The 22,501-nt window shown below is 56.1% G+C and overlaps 1 protein-coding gene across 4 annotated transcripts in view; it reads right to left on the bottom strand.

The window, feature by feature from the left end:
• Positions 1-22,501, bottom strand: part of LOC119963793 (disintegrin and metalloproteinase domain-containing protein 12-like) — a 701,497-nt gene that overhangs the window by 95,126 nt on the left and 583,870 nt on the right. For all 4 annotated transcript variants that reach the window (XM_038793080.1, XM_038793079.1, XM_038793078.1 and 1 more), the window contains 2 exons: positions 18,701-18,878; positions 6,356-6,448 (listed from right to left, as the gene is read on the bottom strand). In XM_038793080.1, the coding sequence (XP_038649008.1) occupies positions 6,356-6,448; positions 18,701-18,878 (271 nt within the window). The remainder of the gene's footprint in view (positions 1-6,355; positions 6,449-18,700; positions 18,879-22,501) is intronic.

Here is a 22,501-nt window from a genome sequence, read left to right on the forward strand (position 1 = left end):
GGAGTTGTTGTGTGAGGGGGGGAGAGAGTGAGAGGGGGGGGAGAGTGTGAGGGGGGAGAGTGTCTGTGAGAGGGGGAAGAGTGTGAGAGGCGGGGGAGAGTGTGAGAGGGGGGAGAGTGTGAGAGGGGGGAGCGTGTGAGAGGGGGAGAGTGTGAGGGGGGAGAGTGTGGGGAGGAGTGTGAGAGGGGGTGAGAGTGTGAGAGGGGGGAGAGTGTGAGAGGGGGGAGAGTGTGAGAGGGGGGAGAGTGTGAGAGGGGGAAGAGGTGAGAGGGGGGAGAGAGAGTGTGAGAGGGGGAGAGTGTGAGAGGGGGAGAGTGTGAGAGGGGGGAGAGTGTGAGAGGGGGAGAGTGTGAGAGGGGGGAGAGTGTGAGAGGGGGGAGAGTGTGAGGGGGGGGAGAGTGTGAGAGGGGGGGGGAAGTGTGAGAGGGGGGAGAGTGTGAGAGGGGGGAGCGAGTGAGAGGGGAGAGTGTGAGGGGGGGAGAGTGTGAGAGGGGGGAGAGTGTGAGAGGGGGGAGAGTGTGAGAGGGGGGGGAGAGCGTGAGAGGGGGGGAGAGTGTGGAGAGGGGGGAGAGTGTGAGAGGGGGAGAGAGTGTGAGAGGGGGGAGAGTGTGAGAGGGGAGTGTGTGTGTGGGGGGTAGAGAGTGAGAGGGGGGGGAGGTGAGAGGGGGGGAGAGTGTCTGTGAGAGGGGGTAGAGATGACGAGGGGGGAGAGTGTGAGAGGGGGGAGCGGGGGAGAGTGTGAGAGGGGGGTGGGGGGAGAGTGTGAGAGGGGGGGAGAGTGTGAGAGGGGGGGAGAGTGTGAGAGGGGGGAAGAGGAGGGGGGAGAGTGTGGAGGGGGGAGGGTGAGAGGGGGGAGAGTGTGAGAGGGGGGGAGAGTGTCTGTGAGAGGGGGGGAGGTGTGAGAGGGGGGAGAGTGAGAGGGGGAGAGTGTGAGGGGGGGAGAGTGTCTGTGAGAGGGGGAGAGTGTGAGAGGGGGAGAGTGTCTGTGAGAGGGGGAGAGTGTGAGAGGGGGGGAGAGGGTGAGAGGGGGGAGAGTGTGAGAGGGGGAGAGTGTGAGAGGGGGAGAGTGTGAGAGGGGGGAGTGTGAGAGGGGGGAGAGTGTGAGGGGGAGAGGGGGAGACGAGTGACGAGGTGGAGAGTGGAGGGTGAGAGTGTGAGAGGGGGGGAGGAGGGTGAGCGGGGGGAGAGTGATGAGGGGGGCAGAGTGAGGGGGGGAGAGTGTGAGAGGGGGGAGAGTGTGAGAGGGGGGAGAGTGTGAGAGGGGGGAGAGTGTGAGAGGGGGAGAGTGTGAGAGGGGGGAGAGTGTGAGAGGGGGGAGATGTGTGTGAGAGGGGGGAGAGGTGAGAGGGGGGGAGTGTGAGAGGGGGGAGGAGTGTGAGAGGGGGGAGAGTGTGAGAGGGGGAGAGTGTGAGAGGGGGGAGAGTCTGTGAGAGGGGGGAGATGTGAGAGGGGGGAGAGGTGAGAGGGGGGAGAGTGTGAGAGGGGGGAAAGTGTGTGTGAGAGGGGGGGAGAGTGTGAGGAGGGGGGAGAGTGTGTGTGAGAGGGGGGGGGAGAGTGTGAGAGGGGGGAGAGTGTGAGAGGGGGGAGAGTGTGAGAGGGGGAGAGTGTCTGTGAGAGGGGGGAGAGTGTGAGAGGGGGGAGAGTGTGAGAGGAGGGAGAGTGTGAGAGGGGGGAGAGAGTCTGTGAGAGGGGGGAGAGTGTCTGTGAGAGGGGGGAGAGTGTGAGAGGGGGGAGAGTGTGAGAGGGGGAGAGTGCGAGAGGGGGGAGAGTGTGAGAGGGGGGAGAGTGTGAGAGGAGGGAGAGTGTGAGAGGGGGGAGTGTCTGTGAGAGGGGGGAGAGTGTGAGAGGGGGGAGGAGAGTGTGTGTGAGAGGGGGGAGAGTGTGAGAGGAGGGAGAGTGTGAGAGGGGGGGGGGAGTGTGTGTGAGAGGGGGAGAGTGTGAGAGGGGGGAGAGTGTGAGGGGGAGAGTGTGAGAGGGGGAGAGTGTCTGTGAGAGGGGGGAGAGTGTGAGAGGGGGGGGAGAGTGTGTGTGAGAGGGGGAGAGTGTGAGCGGGGGAGAGTGTGTGAGGGGGGAGAGTGTCTGTGAGAGGGGGGAGAGTGTCTGTGAGAGGGGGGGAGGAGTGTGAGAGGGGGGGGGAGTGTGTGTGAGAGGGGGAGAGTGTGAGAGGGGGGAGGTGTGAGAGGTGGGGAGAGTGTGGTGAGAGGGGGGAGAGGTCTGTGCAACGGGTGGTGGGGAGAGTGTCTGTGAGAGTGGGAAGAGGTGAGAGGGGGGAGAGTGAGAGGGGGGAGAGTGTGAGAGGGGGGAGAGTGTCTGTGAGAGGGGGGAGAGTGTCTGTGGGGGGGGAGTGTGAGAGGGGGGAGAGTGTGAGGGGGGGGAGAGTGAGAGGGGGGGAAGAGTGTGAGAGGGGGGAGAGTGTCTGTGGGAGGGGGGAGAGTGTGAGAGGGGGGGAGTGTGAGAGGGGTGGAGAGTGTGAGAGGGGGGAGAGTGTGGAGGGGGGGAGAGTGAGAGGGGGGGAGAAGTGTGAGAGGGGGGAGAGTGTGAGAGGGGGGAGAGTGTGAGAGGGGGAGTGTGTGTGAGGGGGGAGAGAGTGAGAGGGGGGGAGAGTGTGAGGGGGGAGAGTGTCTGTGAGAGGGGGGAGAGTGTGAGAGGCGGGGAGAGTGTGAGAGGGGGGGAGAGTGTGAGAGGGGGGGGGAGTGTGAGAGGGGGGAGAGTGTGAGAGGGGGAGAGTGTGAGGGGGGGGAGAGTGTGAGAGGGGGGAGAGTGTGAGAGGGGGGAGAGTGTGAGAGGGGGGAGAGTGTGACAGGGTGGAGAGTGTGAGAGGGGGAAGAGTGTGAGAGGGGGGAGAGTGTGAGAGGGGGAGAGTGTGAGAGGGGGAGAGTGTGAGAGGGGGGAGAGTGTGAGAGGGGGAGAGTGTGAGAGGGCGGAGAGTGTGAGAGGGGGGAGAGTGTGAGGGGGGGGAGAGTGTGAGAGGGGGGGGAGAGTGTGAGAGGGGGGGAGAGTGTGAGAGGGGGGAGAGTGAGAGGGGAGAGTGTGAGGGGGGGAGAGTGTGAGAGGGGGGAGAGTGTGAGAGGGGGGGAGAGTGTGAGAGGGGGGGGAGAGTGAGAGGGGGGAGAGTGTGAGAGGGGGGAGAGTGTGAGAGGGGGAGAGTGTGAGAGGGGGGAGAGTGTGAGAGGGGGAGTGTGTGAGGGGGTAGAGAGTGAGAGGGGGGGAGAGTGTGAGAGGGGGGAGAGTGTCTGTGAGAGGGGGTAGAGAGTGAGAGGGGGGAGAGTGTGAGAGGGGGGAGAGTGTGAGAGGGGGGGAGAGTGTGAGAGGGGGGGAGAGTGTGAGAGGGGGGGAGAGTGTGAGAGGGGGGAGAGTGTGAGAGGGGGGAGAGTGTGAGAGGGGGGAGAGTGTGAGGGGGGGGAGAGTGTGAGAGGGGGGGAGAGTGTGAGAGGGGGGGAGAGTGTCTGTGAGAGGGGGGAGAGTGTGAGAGGGGGGAGAGTGTGAGAGGGGGAGAGTGTGAGAGGGGGGGAGAGTGTCTGTGAGAGGGGGGAGAGTGTGAGAGGGGGGAGAGTGTCTGTGAGAGGGGGAGAGTGTGAGAGGGGGGAGAGTGTGAGAGGGGGGAGAGTGTGAGAGGGGGAGAGTGTGAGAGGGGGAGAGTGTGAGAGGGGGAGAGTGTGAGAGGGGGGAGAGTGTGAGAGGGGGAGAGTGTGAGAGGGGGGAGAGTGAGAGGGGGGAGAGTGTGAGAGGGGGGGAGAGTGTGAGGGGGGAGAGTGAGAGGGGGGAAGAGTGAGAGGGGGGAGAGTGTGAGAGGGGGGAGAGTCTGTGAGAGGGGGGAGAGTGTGAGAGGGGGGAGAGTGTGAGAGGGGGGAGAGTGTGAGAGGGGGGAGAGTGTGTGTGAGAGGGGGGGGAGAGTGTGAGAGGGGGGAGAGTGAGAGGGGGGAGAGTGTGAGAGGGGGGGAGAGTGTGAGAGGGGGGAGAGTGTGAGGGGGGAAGAGTGTGAGGGGGGGGAGAGTGTGAGAGGGGGGAGAGTCTGTGAGAGGGGGGAGAATGTGAGAGGGGGGAGAGTGTGAGAGGGGGGAGAGTGTGAGAGGGGGGGAAGAGTGTGAGAGGGGGGAGAGTGTGTGTGAGAGGGGGGGAGAGTGTGAGAGGGGGGAGAGTGTGAGAGGGGGGAGAGTGTGAGAGGGGGGAGAGTGTCTGTGAGAGGGGGGAGAGTGCGAGAGGGGGGAGAGTGTGAGAGGAGGGAGAGTGTGAGAGGGGGGAGAGAGTCTGTGAGAGGGGGGAGAGTGTCTGTGAGAGGGGGGAGAGTGTGAGAGGGGGGAGAGTGTGAGAGGGGGGAGAGTGCGAGAGGGGGGAGAGTGTGAGAGGGGGGAGAGTGTGAGAGGAGGGAGAGTGTGAGAGGGGGGGAGTGTCTGTGAGAGGGGGGAGAGTGTGAGAGGGGGGAGAGTGTGTGTGAGAGGGGGGAGAGTGTGAGAGGAGGGAGAGTGTGAGAGGGGGGGGAGTGTGTGTGAGAGGGGGAGAGTGTGAGAGGGGGGAGAGTGTGAGGGGGAGAGTGTGAGAGGGGGAGAGTGTCTGTGAGAGGGGGGAGAGTGTGAGAGGGGGGGAGAGTGTGTGTGAGAGGGGGAGAGTGTGAGCGGGGGAGAGTGTGTGAGGGGGGAGAGTGTCTGTGAGAGGGGGGAGAGTGTCTGTGAGAGGGGGGGAGAGTGTGAGAGGGGGGAGAGTGTGTGTGAGAGGGGGAGAGTGTGAGAGGGGGAGAGTGTGAGAGGGGGGAGAGTGTGTGTGAGAGGGGGGAGAGTGTCTGTGAAAGGGGGGAGAGTGTCTGTGAGAGGGGGGAAGAGTGTGAGAGGGGGAGAGTGAGAGGGGGGAGAGTGTGAGAGGGGGGAGAGTGTGAGGGGGGGGGAGAGTGTCTGTGAGAGGGGGGAGACACAAATAACATGCCAGCGACTGATAGAAATGAGGCTATGACAGGTGAGGACCTTGAGAGGATTGTTATCACTAAGGAGGTAGTGATGGGCAAGCTAATGGGGCTAAAGGTAGACAAGTCTCCTGGCCCTGATGGAATGCATCCCAGAGTGCTAAAAGAGATGGCTAGGGAAATAGCAAATGCACTAGTGATAATTTACCAAAATTCACTAGACTCTGGGGTGGTCCCGGTGGATTGGAAATTAGCAAACGTGACACCACTGTTTAAAAAAGGAGGTAGACAGAGAGCAGGAAATTATAGGCCAGTGAGCTTAACGTCGGTAGTGGGGAAGATGCTGGAAACCATTACAGTATCAAGGAAGAAATAGTGAGGCATCTGGATAGAAATTGTCCCATTGGGCAGACGCAGCAATTGTTCATAAAGGGCAGGTCATGCCTAACTAATTTAGTGGAATTTTTTGAGGACATTACCAGTGCAGTAGATAACGGGGAGCCAATGGGTGTGGTATATCTGGATTTCCAGAAAGCTTTTGACAAGGTGCCACACAAAAGGTTGCTGCATAAGATAAAGATGCATGGCATTAAGGGTAAAGTAGTAGCATGGATAGAGGATTGGTTAATTAATAGAAAGCAAAGAGTTGGGATTAATGGGCGTTTCTCTGGTTGGCAATCAGTAGCTAGTGGTGTCCCTCAGGGATCCGTGTTGGGCCCACAATTGTTCACAGTTTACATAGATGATTTAGAGTTGGGGACCAAGGGCAATGTGTCCAAGTTTGCAGATGACAGTAAGATGAGTGGTAAAGCGAAAAGTGCAGAGGATACCGGAAGTCTGCAGAGGGATTTGGATAGGTTAAGTGAATGGGTTAGGGTCTTGCAGATGGAATACAATGTTGACAAATGTGAGGTTATCCATTTTGGTAGGAATAACAGCAAACGGGATTATTATTTAAACAATAAAACATTAAAGCATGCTGCTGTGCAGAGAGACCTGGGGGTGGGTGGGGGGGGGGGGGTGGTGGGGGTGGGGGGGTTGGGGGGGTGGGTGGGGGGTGGGTGGGGGGTGGGGGGTGGAGGGTGGGTGGGGTGGAGGGTGGGGGGTGGGGTGGGGGGTGGGGGGTGGGGGGTGTGGGGGTGGGTGGGGGTGGGTGGGGGGGGTGTGGGGTGGAGGGTGGGGGGGGTGGGTGGGGGGTGGGGGGGTGGGGGGGGTGGGGTGGAGGGTGTGGGGGTGGGTGGGGTGGGGGGTGTGGGGGTGGGTGGTTGGGGTGTGGGGTGGGGGGGGGTGGGGGGCTGGAGCCAGCAGTCCCCGGATTATTCCCGGGAAACAGGGCGGGGCAGTTGAATGAAGGCTGGAGGTACCGTACAGGAGGGAGGGCTTCAGATTTGACATCGGGCCCAGTTCTGGGGGCGACGGAGCACAAACAAACCAGACAAACTGCATCTAAGTAGATCTTACGTCACACTTATCACAGCAGGGGTTCAAGTCGGAACACTTTGCACCAGGTTTTAGCTGACATGTTGCTGCTACACAGCAGGGGTCGGTACATTCCTGAAGGAGAAACAAAGAGTAGAAAAGGAAACACTGGTTAGTCAGGAAATTGCGGGCGCGATTCTCCCGAGTTACGAAAAATCGGGAAGCTGGCGTCAAAAACGGGCGCGTTTGACGCCAGCCTCCGTCCCCCCCCGACCGGGAACCGATTCATCTCCCCGGTCGGGGCTAGCATGGCGCGGTCGTGAACTCCGGCATCGCGGGCTTAACGAATTTCGTTAAGCCCGCAAGCCAAAATTAGCGATGGCTGACGCGTCAGATGACGTCAGCCGCGCATGCGTGAAACCCGCGCATGCGCGGGCCGGTATGTCCCTCAGCAGCCCCGCGAATGGATACAGCGGGGCGGCGGAGGGAGAAAGAGTGCGCGGGGTAAGTACCCGCTGCCCGCGATCGGTGCCCACCGATCGCGGGCCCATGGCACCCTTGGCCAATCGGTGCCATGGTTCCCGAGAACGGGACTTTACGGCCATTTTTACGAACGGTCAGAGCAGGTGTGTTTTACGCTTGTAAAAACGGCCGTAAAGGCCTTGGAAATCGGCCCATCGGCCAGGAGTGAATCGCTGCTAGCCGTAAAAAAACGGCAGGCAGCGATTCGTGTCGGGAGGCGGGCGTGGGGGGGGAGAATAGCGGGAGGGCGTCGGACCAGTGTGTCCGTAAAAATTTACGCCGCCCGCTATTCTCCGATTTTTCGTAAGTCGGGAGAATCGCTCCCTACGTCTGGATTCTCCAACCCCCACGCCAGGCCGGAGAATCGCCGGGGGTCGGCATGAATCCTGCCCCCACCGTCCTCCAAATTCTCCGGACCCCCAAAAATCGGCCCAGCTTGAGTCGCGCAAACGCCTCGGAGAATGATAAGATTAAGATAAATCGCTTATTTTCACGAGTAGGCTTCAATGAAGTTACTGTGAAAAGCCCCTAGTCGCCACATGGCGCCGCCTGTTCGGGGAGGCTGTTATGGGAATTGAACCGTGCTGCTGGCCTGCTTGGTCTGCTTTCAAAGCCAGCGATTAGCCGAATGGCGGGTTCCAGCGTGACTCAATGGGCCCCGGGGCTAACTGAATGCTCCAGCCAATGATGGTCCGAGGTCCGCCTCTTCTTTGCCAGTTTAACCGGCGTAAATTGGAATAGGTCCCTTACCAGCAGGACCTGGTGGCGTGGGCGGCCTCCGGGGTTCCTGAGGAGGCGTGGGGGGGATATGGCCCTGGGAGGTGATCCCACGGTGGCCTGGGCTGCGATCGGGGCCCACCGATCAGCGGGCGGGCCTGTGCCGTGGGAGCACTCTGTCCTTCCACACCGGACACTGTACCGGTCCGGCATTCCCGGTGTGGAAGCCAATCGCTCTGGGCCGAGCACCCTCCACCCCCGCATTCGCTGTAACCAGCACCATCCACCTCGCATTCGCTGTAACCAGCACCCTCCACCCCCGCATTCGCTGTAACCAGCACCATCCACCCCCGCATTCGCTGTAACCAGCACCATCCACCCCCGCATTCGCTGTAACCAGCACCCTCCACCCCCGCAGTCACCGTAACCAGCACCCTCCACCCCCGCATTCACTGTAACCAGAACCATCCACCCCGCATTCACTGTAACCAGAACCATCCACCCCGCATTCGCTGTAACCAGCACCATCCACCTCGCATTCGCTGTAACCAGCACCCTCCACCCCCACAGTCACTGTAACCAGCACCCTCCACCCCCACAGTCACTGTAACCAGCACCCTCCACCCCCGCAGTCACTGTAACCAGCACCCTCCACCCCGCAGTCACTGTAACCAGCACCCTCCACCCCCACAGTCACTGTAACCAGCACCCTCCACCCCCACAGTCACTGTAACCAGCACCCTCCACCCCCACAGTCACTGTAACCAGCACCCTCCACCCCCACAGTCACTGTGCCGAGCACCCTCCACCCCCACAGTCACTGTAACCAGCACCCTCCACCCCCACAGTCACTGTGCCGAGCACCCTCCACCCCCACAGTCACTGTAACCAGCACCCTCCACCCCCACAGTCACTGTAACCAGCACCCTCCACCCCCACAGTCACTGTAACCAGCACCCTCCACCCCCAGCAGTCACTGTAACCAGCACCCTCCACCCCACAGTCACTGTAACCAGCACCCTCCACCCCCACAGTCACTGTAACCAGCACCCTCCACCCCCACAGTCACTGTAACCAGCACCCTCCACCCCCACAGTCACTGTAACCAGCACCCTCCACCCCCACAGTCACTGTAACCAGCACCCTCCACCCCCACAGTCACTGTAACCAGCACCCTCCACCCCCACAGTCACTGTAACCAGCACCCTCCACCCCCAGTCACTGTACCAGCACCCTCCACCCCCACAGTCACTGTAACCAGCACCCTCCACCCCCACAGTCACTGTAACCAGCACCCTCCACCCCCACAGTCACTGTGCCGAGCACCCTCCACCCCCACAGTCACTGTAACCAGCACCCTCCACCCCCACAGTCACTGTGCCGAGCACCCTCCACCCCCACAGTCACTGTACCGAGCACCCTCCACCCCCGCAGTCACTGTAACCAGCACCCTCCACCCCCACAGTCACTGTAACCAGCACCCTCCACCCCCACAGTCACTGTAACCAGCACCCTCCACCCCCCGCAGTCACTGTAACCAGCACCCTCCACCCCCACAGTCACTGTAACCAGCACCCTCCACCCCCGCAGTCACTGTAACCAGCACCCTCCACCCCCACAGTCAATGTAACCAGCACCCTCCATCCCCACAGTCACTGTAACCAGCACCCTCCATCCCCACAGTCACTGTGCCGAGCACCCTCCACCCCCACAGTCACTGTAACCAGCACCCTCCACCCCCCACAGTCACTGTAACCAGCACCCTCCACCCCCACAGTCACTGTAACCAGCACCCTCCACCCCCACAGTCACTGTGCCGAGCACCCTCCATAACACCATAAGACATATGAGTAGAATTAGGCCACTCGGCCCATCGAGTCTGCTCCGCCATTCAATCATGGCTGATATTTTTCTCCACCTCATTCTCCTGCCTTCTCCCCATAACCCCTGATCCCCTTATTAATCAAGAACCTATCTATCTCTGTCTTAAAGACACTCAGTGATTTGACTTTCACAGCCTTCCACAGATTCACCACCCTCTGGCTGAATAAATTTCTCCTCATCTCTGTTTGAAAGGATCGTCCCTTTAGTCTGAGATGGTGTCCTCTGGTTCTAGTTTTTCCTACAAGTGGAAACATCCTCTCCACGTCCACTCTATTCCGGCCTCGCAGTATCCTGTAAGTTTCAATAAGATCCCCCCTCATCCTTCTAAACACCAACGAGTACAGACCCAGAGTCCTCAACTGTTCCTCATCTGCCCCCTCATGCCACCTCAGATTGTAGACATTGACACTTTTGAAGGCCCCACCCCTTTCAAGCCCCTCCTCATTCATGCCCACCCCCTTGTCAGTGCCAAACTGACAGGGCGTGGACCAGATTACGTCTGCTACAATGGCACATGTTCAGTGCCAGTGCAAACCACGTTTGGGGTCCTCCGCCATTTCTGTGATATAGTGAGATTTGTGGCAGGCACTGCACAGTCAGAGAATCGACCCCATTGCGTACATATAGGGCCCGTTTCTCCCGAGAACTGACTGGGAATGAATCACGGGGTGATTCCCATCGATGGGCACGGTCCAGATCACAATCCACCCAAACATGGCCCAAAGAAATGATGCCCCACATGAATCACAGTGAGCCAGGCTGCCCAGACATCTAACTCGTCTGACTCGGACAATAGGGCAGCACAGTGATTAGCACAGTTGCTTCGCAGCTCCAGGGTCCCAGGTTCGATTCCCGGCTTGGGTCACTGTCTGTGCAGAGTCTGCACGTTCTCCCCGTGTCTGCGTGGGTTTCCTCCGGGTGTTCCGGTTTCCTCCCACTGTCCAAAGATGTGCAGGTTAGGTGGATTGGCCATGATAAATTGCCCTTAGAGTCCAAAAAATGTTAAGTGGGGGTAGATACATGGGCTTCAGTCGGGTGCTCTTTGTAAGGGCCGGTGCAGACTCGATGGGCCAAATGGCCTCCTTCTGCATTAGAAATGCTATAATTCTGTGACGCGGGATCACTGCTAACAAGGGGGAGCAGCCTTTAAACGCTTCCTCAGCACTCACTCCCAGTCAATCCAGGAGGATGGAAACTCGGAGACCTGGCCATGGAGTAGAACGGGGAACCCGGTACCCTGAGGTGTCAGGGCGGGGGCGGGGCGGGTAGGAGACCCCAGAGCGCAGAGGCAAATCCTGCCAGGGGAGCAGTGGCAGCTGCTGTTGTACCAGCACCGTGACCTGCTGACCAATACTTATCTATGAGGGACATAGATAAGCTGCAGAGCTGGGCTGAGAGGTGGCAAATGGAGTTTAATGTGGAGAAGTGTGAGGTGATTCACTTTGGAAAGAATAACAGGAATGCGGAATATTTGGCTAATGGTAAAATTCTTGGTAGTGTGGATGAGCAGAGGGATCTCGGTGTCCATGTACATAGATCCCTGAAAGTTGCCACCCAGGTTGATAGGGTTGTGAAGAAGGCCTATGGTGTGTTGGCCTTTATTGGTAGAGGGATTGAGTTCCGGAGCCATGAGGTCATGATGCAGCTGTACCAAACTCTGGTACGGCCGCATTTGGAGTATTGCGTACAGTTCTGGTCGCCTCATTATAGGAAGGACGTGGAAGCTTTGGAACGGGTGCAGAGGAGATTTACCAGGATGTTGCCTGGTATGGAGGGAAAATCTTATGAGGAAAGGCTGATGGACTTGAGGTTGTTTTCGTTAGAGAGAAGAAGGTTAAGAGGTGACTTAATAGAGGCATACAAAATGATCAGAGGGTTAGATAGGGTGGACAGCGAGAGCCTTCTCCCGCGGATGGAGGTGGCTAGCACGAGGGGACATAGCCTTAAATTGAGGGGTAATAGATATAGGACAGAGGTCAGAGGTGGGTTTTTTACGCAAAGAGTGGTGAGGCCGTGGAATGCCCTACCTGCAACAGTAGTGAACTCGCCAACATTGAGGGCATTTAAAAATTTATTGGATAAGCATATGGATGATAAGGGCATAGTGTAGGTTAGATGGCCTTTAGTTTTTTTTTTCCATGTCGGTGCAACATCGAGGGCCGAAGGGCCTGTACTGCGCTGTATCGTTCTATGTTCTATGTTCTATGTTCTAATAGAGGAAGACAATGACTGTGTGGGCAAGTTACCACGCCTCTCCTCCAGCCTGCCACCTCTGGACACTGCTCCCCCACACCCCACCCCCACCAATCCACTGGCTGCCTCTCACACCTTCCCCACTTCCGACCTCCAAGCTTGTCCCCCAGAACCCCCTGGCAGTCACCATCACAACCCCTTTCTGTCTTGGCACTGTGCCCACACAAGACACCTGCTATAGAGCCCCTGGTCCGCCAGAGAACATCCGCTTCACAATGTCCTTTTTTGTCCTCACAGGAGAAGATAGCCTATAATAAGAGAGAGAGAGAGATGATGTGGGCGCTCCCCGCGTTGGATGGGTCCTCCCCTATGAGGAAGGGGCCATGGAGATTATGGGATAGCCCTGAGGAGAGAGCAGCGACTGGCAGTGAGCTTGGCCTGCGTCAGAGAAGCGAGGATCCACTCCACCCGAGGTGACCTCTCCAAATGTCCCAATCCCTTCTGCTCCCCGTTCACTGACCCATGGCCCTTATCTTCCAGGATCACCCTCTGAGGAACCTGGGCCACCCGGGGTCGCTCCCCACCCCCCACGCCACCCAAGGCACCATCAAGGAGGGGAAATCCCAGGGCCACACCCACAATAAATCCCAGCTGTTACCTGCATCATCCACCAACGGAGAGACACACAGCTTGCTGGGCAAGATTAGCAGATAGGTTTCTGGGTCACTTTGTAACCACTATCTGCTTGACCGCCGTTTATTCCTTTATTTATCCTTTCTTTTAGTTTTACTGTTAGATTTTTGATTGATGGGTGATTAATGGACATGTGTCTTTGAGGAAAGTGGCCTGTTAATTCAAGCAGAGGATTTCTGCAGCAGGAGCGATCACTGTGTTAGTCGGAGCTGGTACATACTGAAGCTAACTAGCACCAGGGACAGAGATCGGCTAGTACTCTGATAGATTTGGCTAATGGTCAGTGAACTGGTCCAAAAGGCAAGGCTCTGCCCGGTAACAGGGATGATTGGATCTGATCCCACTGGAATGTTTTTCAGAATCCAATGGCTTGAGCTCGCTTTCCGTTTGACTCCTGGAAATGCCAAGGGCAGACCTGTTACCTACTCCGCTCTGTTTCCATCCAGAAAGGCTGTTTCTGAACGGGCAGAGAGACTGGATCAATCTGCTTCGAGCAGAATCGTCACAGGCCGTGAAAGCAAAGTCCAGAATCAGCTGACTCTCCCAGAAAACATGGTGTGAATTGACTATCTTCCTCAAGAAGACCTGCTGCCTGTGAGCGCTGTCTGTGAGCGCTGTCTGTGAGCGCTGTCTGTGAGCGCTGCCTGTGAGCGCTGCCTCTGAGCGCTGCCTGTGAGTGCTGCCTGTGAGTGCTGCCTGTGAGTGCTGCCTGTGTGTGCTGCCTGCGAGTGCTGCCTGCGAGTGCTGCCTGCGAGTTCTGCCTGTGATTTCTGCCTGTGATTTCTGCCTGTGATTTCTGCCTGTGAGTGCTGCCTGTGAGTGCTGCCTGCGAGTTCTGCCTGTGAGTGCTGCCTGTGAGTGCTGCCTGTGAGTGCTGCCTGTGTGTGCTGCCTGTGTGTGCTGCCTGTGAGTGCTGCCTGTGAGTGCTGCCTGCGAGTGCTGCCTGCGAGTGCTGCCTGCGAGTGCTGCCTGCGAGTGCTGCCTGCGAGTGCTGCCTGCGAGTGCTGCCTGTGGATGCAGCCTGTGAGTGCTGCCTGTGAGTGCTGCCTGTGAGTGCTGCCTGTGAGTGCTGCCTGCGAGTGCTGCCTGCGAGTGCTGCCTGTGAGTGCTGCCTGCGAGTGCTGCCTGCGAGTGCTGCCTGCGTGTGCTGCCTGTGAGTGCTGCCTGCGTGTGCTGCCGGTGAGTGCTGCCTGTGAGTGCTGCCTGTGTGTTGCCTGTGAGTGCTGCCTGTGAGTGCTTCCTGCGAGTGCTGCCTGCGAGTGCTGCCTGTGAGTGCTGCCTGTGAGAACTGCCTGTGAGTGTTGCCCATGAGTGCTTCCTGTGAGTGCTGCCTGCTTGTGCTGCCTGCGCGTGCTGCCTGCGAGTGCTGCCTGTGAAGGATGCCTGTGAGTGCTGCCTGTAAGTGCTGCCTGTAAGTGCTGCCTGTGAGTGCTGCCAGTGAGTGCTGCCTGTGAGAGCTGCCTGTAAGTGTTGCCTGTGAGAGCTCCCCTCGAATGCTGCCTGTGAGTGCTGCCAGTGAGTGCTGCCTGTGAGCGCTGCCTGTGAGTGCTGCCTGTGAGTGCTGCCTGCGAGTGCTGCCTGTGAGTGCTGCCTGTGAGTGCTGCCTGTGAGAACTGCCTGTGAGTGTTGCCTGTGAGTGTTGCCTGTGAGTGCTGCCTGCTTGTGCTGCCTTCGCGTGCTGCCTGCGAGTGCTGCCTGTGAAGGATGCCTGTGAGTGCTGCCTGTAAGTGCTGCCTGTAAGTGCTGCCAGTGAGTGCTGCCTGTGAGTGCTGCCTGTGAGTGCTCCCCTCGAATGCTGCCTGTGAGTGCTGCCAGTGAGTGCTGCCTGTGAGCGCTGCCTGTGAGCGCTGCCTGTGAGTGCTGCCTGTGAGTGCTGCCTGTGAGTGCTGCCTGTGAGTGCTGCCTGTGAGTGCTGCCTGTGAGTGCTGCCTGCGAGTGCGGCCATCGCGTGTTGCCTGTGAGTGCTGCCTGTGAGTGCTGCCTGTGAGAACTGCCTGTGAGTGTTGCCTGTGAGAACTGCCTGTAAGTGCTGCCTGTGAGAGCTGCCTGTGAGTGCTGCCTGTGAGTGCTGCCAGTGAGTGCTGCCTGTGAGTGCTCCCCTCGAATGCTGCCTATGAGTGCTGCCTGTGAGTGCTGCCTGCGAGTGCTGCCTATGAGTGCTGCCTGTGAGTGCTGCCTGTGAGTGCTGCCTGCGAGTGCTGCCTGCGAGTGCTGCCTGCGAGTGCTGCCTATGAGTGCTGCCTATGAGTGCTGCCTGTGAGTGCTGCCTGTGAGTGCTGCCTGTGAGTGCTGCCTGTGAGTGCTCCCCTCGAATGCTGCCTGTGAGTGCTGCCTGCGAGTGCTGCCTGTGAGTGCTGCCTATGAGTGCTGCCAGTGAGTGCTGCCTGTGAGAGCTGCCTGTGAGCGCTGCCTGTGAGTGCTGCCTGTGAGTGCTGCCTGTGAGTGCTGCCTGTGAGTGTTGCCTGTGAGAACTGCCTGTAAGTGCTGCCTGTGAGAGCTGCCTGTGAGTGCTGCCTGTGAGTGCTGCCTGTGAGTGCTGCCTGTGAGTGCTGCCTGCGAGTGCTGCCTATGAGTGCTGCCTGTGAGTGCTGCCTGTGAGTGCTGCCTGTGAGTGCTGCCTGCGAGTGCTGCCTGCGAGTGCTGCCTATGAGTGCTGCCTATGAGTGCTGCCTGTGAGTGCTGCCTGTGAGTGCTGCCTGTGAGTGCTGCCTGTGAGTGCTCCCCTCGAATGCTGCCTGTGAGTGCTGCCTGCGAGTGCTGCCTGTGAGTGCTGCCTATGAGTGCTGCCAGTGAGTGCTGCCTGTGAGAGCTGCCTGTGAGCGCTGCCTGTGAGTGCTGCCTGTGAGTGCTGCCTGTGAGTGCTGCCTGTGAGTGCTGCCTGCTTGTGCTGCCTGCGCCTGCTGCCTGCGAGTGCTGCCTGTGAGTGCTGCCTGTAAGTGCTGCCTGTAAGTGCTGCCAGTGAGTGCTGCCTGTGAGTGCTGCCTGTGAGTGCTCCCCTCGAATGCTGCCTGTGAGTGCTGCCTGTGAGTGCTGCCTGTGAGTGCTGCCTGTGAGTGCTGCCTGCGAGTGCTGCCTGTGAGTGCAGCATGTGAGTGCTGCCTACAAGCGCTGCCTGTGAGCGCTGCCTGCAAGCGCTGCCTGTGAGAGCTGCCTGTGAGTGCTGCCTGTGAGTGCTCCCCTCGAATGCTGTCTGTGAGTGCTGCCTGTGAGTGCTGCCTGTGAGTGCTGCCTGTGAGTGCTGCCTGTGAGTGCTGCCTGTGAGTGCTGCCTGTGAGTGCTGCCTGTGAGTGCTGCCTGTGAGTGCTGCCTGTGAGTGCTGCCTGTGAGTGCTCCCCTCGAATGCTGCCTGTGAGTGCTGCCAGTGAGTGCTGCCAGTGAGTGCTGCCTGTGAGCGCTGCCTGTGAGTGCTGCCTGTGAGTGCTGCTTGTGAGTGCTGCCTGTGAGTGCTGCCTGTGAGTGCTGCCTGCAAGCGCTGCCTGTGAGTGCTGCCTGTGAGTGCCGCTTGTGAGTGACTGAGAGATGATGTGAGTGTGAGAGGATGCGAGAGAGAACATGCAAGAGTGAGAAAGGCTGTGAGTGTGAGAAGATGTGAGTGTGAGAGGATGTGAGTGTGAGAGGATGTGAGTGAGAGAGGATGTGAGTGAGAGAGGATGTGAGTGTGAGAGAGGATGTGAGTGTGAGAGAGGGTGTGAATGTGAGAGAGGATGTGAGTGTGAGAGGGTGTGAGTGTGAGAGGGTGTGAGTGTGAGAGGGTGTGAGTGTGAGAGGGTGTGAGTGATGGTGTGAGTGTGAGAGGATGAGTGTGAGAGAGGATGTGAGTGTGAGAGAGGATGTGAGTGTGAGAGAGGATGTGAGTGTGAGAAAGGATGTGAGTGTGAGAGAGGTGTGAGTGTGAGAGAGGATGTGAGTGTGAGAGAGGGGGTGAGTGTGAGAGTGGATGTGACTGAGAGAGGGTGTGAGTGTGAGAGGGTGTGAATGTGAGAGAGGATGTGAGTGTGATAGGGTGAGTGTGAGAGATGGTGTGAATGTGAGAGGATGTGAGTGTGAGAGAGGATGTGAGTGTGAGAAAGGATGTGAGTGTGAGAGGGTGTGAGTGTGAGAGATGGTGTGAGTGTGAGAGGCTGAGTGTGAGAGTGGATGTGAGTGTGAGAAAGGGTGTGAGTGTGAGAAAGGGTGTGAGTGTGAGAGAGGATGTGAGTGTGAGAGGGTGTGAGTGTGAGAGATGGTGTGAGTGAGAGAGGGTGTGAATGTGAGAGAGGGTGTGAATGTGAGAGAGGATGTGAGTGTGAGAGAGGATGTGAGTGTGAGAGAGGGGGTGAGTGTGAGAGTGGATGTGACTGAGAGAGGGTGTGAGTGTGAGAGGGTGTGAATGTGAGAGAGGATGTGAGTGTGATAGGGTGAGTGTGAGAGGGTGTGAGTGTGAGAGATGGTGTAAGTGTGAGAGGATGAGTGTGAGAGAGGATGTGAGTGTGAGAAAGGGTGTGAGTGTGAGAGAGGGTGTGAGTGTGAGAGAGGATGTGAGTGTGAGAGAGGATGTGAGTGTGAGAGATGGTGTGAGTGAGAGAGGGTGTGAATGTGACAGAGGGTGTGGATGTGAGAGAGGGTGTGAGTGTGAGAGGCTGTGAGTGTGAGAGGCTGTGAGTGAGAGAGTGTGTGAATGTGAGAGAGGATGTGAGTGTGAGAGGGTGTGAGTGTGAGAGGATGCGAGAGAGAACATGCAAGAGTGAGAAAGGCTGTGAGTGTGAGAGGCTGTGAGTGTGAGAGGATGTGAGTGTGAGAGGCTGTGAGTGTGAGAGGATGTGCGTGAGAGAGGGTGTGAGTGAGAGAGGGTGTGAGTGTGAGATGATGTGAGTGTGAGAGAGGATGTGAGTGTGAGAGAGGATGTGAGTGTGAGAGAGGATGTGAGTGTGAGAGGCTGTGCGTGAGAGAGGGTGTGAATGTGTGAGAGGATGTGAGTGTGAGAGGGTGTGAGTGTGAGAGGCTGTGAGTGAGAGATGATGTGAGTGTGATAGAGGATGTGAGTGTGAGAAAGGATGTGAGCGTGAGAGAGGCTGTGCGTGAGAGAGGGTGTGAATGTGTGAGAGGGTGTGAGTGTGAGAGGGTGTGAGTGTGAGAGGATGTGAGTGTGAGAGGATGTGAGTGAGAGAAGGTGTGAATGTGAGAGAGGATGTGAGTGTGAGAGGGTGTGAGTGTGAGAGGATGCGAGAGAGAACATGCAAGAGTGTGAGAGGATGTTAGTGTGAGAGGATGCGAGAGAGAACATGCAAGAGTGTGAGAGGATGTGAGTGTGAGAGGATGCGAGAGAGAACATGCAAGAGTGAGAGAGGCTGTGAGTGTAACTTGCCAATTTGTAAACTCAATGCCCTGGCTGATGAAGACAAGCATGCCGTATGCCTTCTTGACTACCTTCTCCACCTGTGTTGCCACTTTCAGTGACCTGTGTACCTGTACACCCAGATCTCCCTGACTGTCAATACTCTTCTGAGTTCTGTATTTACTGTATATTTCCCATCATTATCAGATCTTCCAAAATGCAACCAAGGGCTGGTTTAGCACAGTGGGCTAAACAGCTGGCTTGTAACGCAGAACAAGGCCAGCAGCACGGGTTCAATTCCCGTACCAGCCTCCCCTAACAGGCGCCGGAATGTGGCGACTAGGGGCTTTTCACAGTAACTTAGTTGAAGCCTACTCGTGACAATAAGTGATCATTATTGCCTCACATTTGTCCAGATTAAACTCCATCTGCCATCTCTCCGCCCAAGTCTCCAACAGATCTATATCCTGCTGTATCCTCTGACAGTCCTCATCACTATCCGCAATTCCACCAACCTTTGTGTCATCCGCAAACTTACTCATCAAACCTCCAAATCATTTATATACATTACAAACAGCAATGGTCACAGCACTGATCCCTGAGGAAAGCCACTGGTCACTGCCTTCCAATCAGAAAAGCATCCTTCCACTGCTAACGCCTGGCTTCTATGACCGAATCAGTTCTGTATCCATCTTGCCAGCTCACCCCTGACCCTGTGTGACTTCACCTTCTGTCGCAGTCTGCCATGAGGGACTTTGTCAAAGGCCTTACTGAAGTCCATATAGACAACATCCACTACCCTACCTTCATCAATCATCTTTGTAACTGCTTCGAAAAACCCAATCACGTTAGTGAGACACGACCTCCCCTTCATAAAACCGTGCTGCCTCTCGCTAATACGTCCAACTTATTTCCAAGTGGGAGTAAATCCTGTCTCAAAGAATCCTCTCCAATAATTTGGAGTCGCGGTCACAATCAGATCAGCCATGATCGTGTTGACCGGTGAAGCAGGCTCGAGGGGCCGAGTGGCCTACCCCTAATTTGCATGTTTGGTTTTTCCTTACCGCAACTGTGCCGCAGTCACACTGTTCGTTTTCCTCCACGTACTTGTTTCCGCAGACTGAGTCCCCAACTGCCTTGTCAAAGTTCGGCAAATTGAAGAGACACGGCCCTTGACCAAGGCCCAACATTTTCTCAAAGTTATCCAAGCTGCAGCTGCTGAAGGTATTCAGCACTCTTGATCTGAAGATAAAGATTGACAAGAAAGTGAAAGGCGCGTCCTCATCCCACTAAACCTCACCTCGGGCATTGCTGTAATAAACACGGGTGATGCAGGAGTTTCAGGAACCAACTTTGATCACCCAGAGAATGTAATAATGTCACAAGACTCAATATTGGGTGTTGATGGTGGCACCTGAGTGGCGTTGGTGCTATTGAGGTTAGGATAAGGAAGCTGAATTGTTCTTTATGGCCATTCTCTCACAGAGGGCGGCACGGTAGCACAGTGGTTAGCATTGATGCTTCCCAGCTCCAGGGTCCCAGGTTCGTTTCCCGGCTTGGGTCACTGTCTATGTGGAGTCTGCACGTTCTCCCCGTGTCTGCGTGGGTTTCCTCCGGGTGCTCCGGTTTCCTCCCAAAGATGTGCAGGTTAGGTGGATTGGCCATGATAAATTGTCCTCAGTGACCAAAAAGTTTAGATGGCGTTCCTGGGTTACGGGGTTAGGGTGGAGGTGTGGGTTTAAGTGGGGTTTTCTTTCCAAGGGCTGGTGCAGATTCAATGGGCTGTATGGCCTCCTTCTGCACTGTAAATTCTATGTCCATGATTCTATGAGGGAGTTAATTGAGCAGGGCCAATATTGCTGGATCTGTCATCCAGGCACTCTGACTAATGTTTTAGTGTTCAAATCCCACAACGGGAGCTGGTGGGATTAGCAAAAGGCAACCTGGGATTGAAAGTTAGCCTCAATCATATTGATAATCCTCGATTGTTGTAAAACTTAACTGGTATATTCCTCTGTCCTTACCCAGCGACTCCAGAGCCACAGCAATGTGTTTGATTGTGAAATGCCCTCTGCGATGGCCGATCAAGCCACTCATTCACGCAACAAGCACGTCATCCGGTTAACTGTTTTTCAGTGAAAGGATTTGTGTCTAATTGGTTGGAGCTGCCTCCACCCTAATTGCTGAGTGGCAGTCATCTGTCAATCACCTGAAGCCTGATTAGAGGCAAAGGTGTAAATTGCATTTGTCTGTTTGAAGCTTTACTAGTGAGAGCCATCTCAGTTTAGCTGGGTTCTATATAAGAGAGAGGCATAAAGCGCACACTCGGTGAGCTTTGCGCATGTGAAGTGAGAGAGCCCGAGTGAGGATTAAAACATGGTAATTTGGAGCAGTGTGGTAATTCAGTGCAGAGTAGGGGGAGGAGCTTTTCCCTTTCATTTTGATTTCTTTATTTGGGCTTTGTAACTGGTAGTCTGCAGAGAGAGATCCAGAGAGCAACCTAGGAAGGTAAGTGATACTAACACCTTTTCAACTTGTGGAGGGGGGGGGGGGACTGAAGTGGCATCACAGTAAAGCTGTGACCTGATTGACTGGTAGGGAATCTGCTCAATTTAAAAAGAAAATAATTGAAGAACTAATTAAAACTAATGAATTAAGTCGGTGGAGGGGGAACAAAACCTGAGGGCAGAGATTAATACTTAGCATTTAATTTTACAGTAAAGATTTAGCATCAGGGGCATATAGTTAATTGAAACTTAATTGAATAACAATTTAAGTATTTAATTTCAATTAATTAGTGCATAAATGACACTCAGTATGTGGGAGATCTGTGACGCTTCCAGTGTTCCGGTCGATGACATCTGCAGCAAGTGTAACCAATGGCACCTCCTCACAGACTGTGTGATTCAGTTGGAGCAGCAATTGGATGCACTTAGGAGCATGCAGGTGGTGGGGAGCATCATAGATAGGAGTTATGGAGATGTGGTCACGCCCAAGGTGCAGGCAGAGAGATGGGTGACCGTTAGAAAGGGCAGGCTGTTGATAGTCGCACGATGCCTGCGAAGGGCGGAGAAACTACGACATCTTCTTCGCAGCCTCCAACACATCATCAGCGAGGATGGACATCTTGCCAAGGTCATCCCCACACCCCCACTACTGGCCTTCAAACAACCGCGCAACCTCAAACAAACCATTGTTTGCAGCAAATTACCCAGCCTTCAGAACAGCAACCACAACACCACAAAACCCTGCCAGGGTAATCTCTGCAAGACATGCCAGATCATCGACATGGACACCACCATTACACGTGGAAACACCACCCACCAGGTACGCGGCGCATACTCGTGCGACTCGACCAATGTAGTCTACCTCATACGCTGCAGGAAAGGATGTCCCGAAGCGTGGTACATTGGCGAGACCATGCAGACACTGCGACAACGAATAAACGGGCATCGTGCGACTATCAACAGGCAGGACTGTTCCCTTCCAGTTGGGGAACACTTCAGCAGTCAAGGACATTCAGCCTCTGATCTCCGGGTCAGCATTCTACAAGGAGGCCTTCAGGAGACGCGACAACGCAAAATTGCTGAGCAAAAACTTATAGCTAAGTTCCGCACGCATGAATGCGGACTCAACCGGGATCTGGGATTCATGTCGCATTACATTCGGCCCCCACCAACAAGCCTGGACTTGCAGAGGCCTACCGACTGAACTGGCTTGGGACAATTCACACCTCTTTAACCTGGAGTTACCTCTCTCTCTGCATCTTTGATGATTTGATTGCCTGCAGGTGCTCGCATTCCGGGGCATCTCTGACTGTGTCTATATAAACATTTCTGGAACAAGCCTTTCCATTCACCTGAAGAAGGAGCCGTGCTCCGAAAGCTCGTGTTTGAAACAAACCTGTTGGACTTTAACCTGGTGTTGTAAGACTTCTTACAGTTAAATAAGGGTAACTACAAAGGCATGAGGGAGGAGTTGGCCAGAGTTGATTGAGGGCAGCACGGTAGCATTGTGGATAGCACAATCGCTTCACAGCTCCAGGGTCCCAGGTTCGAATCCAGCTTGGGTCACTGTCTGTGCGGAGTCTGCACATCCTCCCCCTGTGTGCGTGGGTTTCCTCCGGGTGCTCCGGTTTCCTCCCACAGTCCAAAGATGTGCAGGTTAGGTGGATTGGCCGTAATAAATTGTCCTTAGTGTTGGCTGGGGTTACTGGGTTATGGGGATAGGGTGGGAATGTTAACCTTTCCTGGAGCCAGTGCAGACACAATGGGCCGAATGGCCTCCTTCTGCACTGTAAATTCTATGATCTATGATTGAAGAAGGAGCCTAGCGTGGAAGACAGTGGAACAGCAATGGCAGGAGTTTTGGGATTTATTCGGGAGGCACAACAGAAATTCATCCCAAGGAGGAGGAAAGATGCTCAAGGCAGGGCTAGGAATCCATGGCTGACGGGGGAAGTCAAGGACAGCATAAAAGCTAAAGAAAAAGCAGACAAAGTGGCGAGGATTAGTGGGAAGCCAGAGGATTGGGAAGCCTTTAAAAGTGAGCAGAGGACAACTAAAAAAAGCAATAAGAGGAGAGAAGATGAAATATGAGTGCAAGTAGCTATTAATATAAAGGAAGATAGTAATAATAGGAAACAAAGAAATTGTAGATGAACTGAATAATTTCTTTGCATCAGTCTTCACAGTGGAAGACACCAGTGGGATGCCAGAGCTCCAGGAGAACCAGGGGGCAGAGGTGAGTACAGTGACCATCACTAAGGAGAAGGTTCTGGGGAAACTGAAAGGTCTGAAGGTGGATAAATCACCTGGACCGGATGGACGACACCCCAGGGTCCTAAAAGAGATGACATCTGCAGC

This window comes from Scyliorhinus canicula, chromosome 3 (assembly GCF_902713615.1).
Source record: "Scyliorhinus canicula chromosome 3, sScyCan1.1, whole genome shotgun sequence".
Taxonomy (NCBI): domain Eukaryota; kingdom Metazoa; phylum Chordata; class Chondrichthyes; order Carcharhiniformes; family Scyliorhinidae; genus Scyliorhinus; species Scyliorhinus canicula.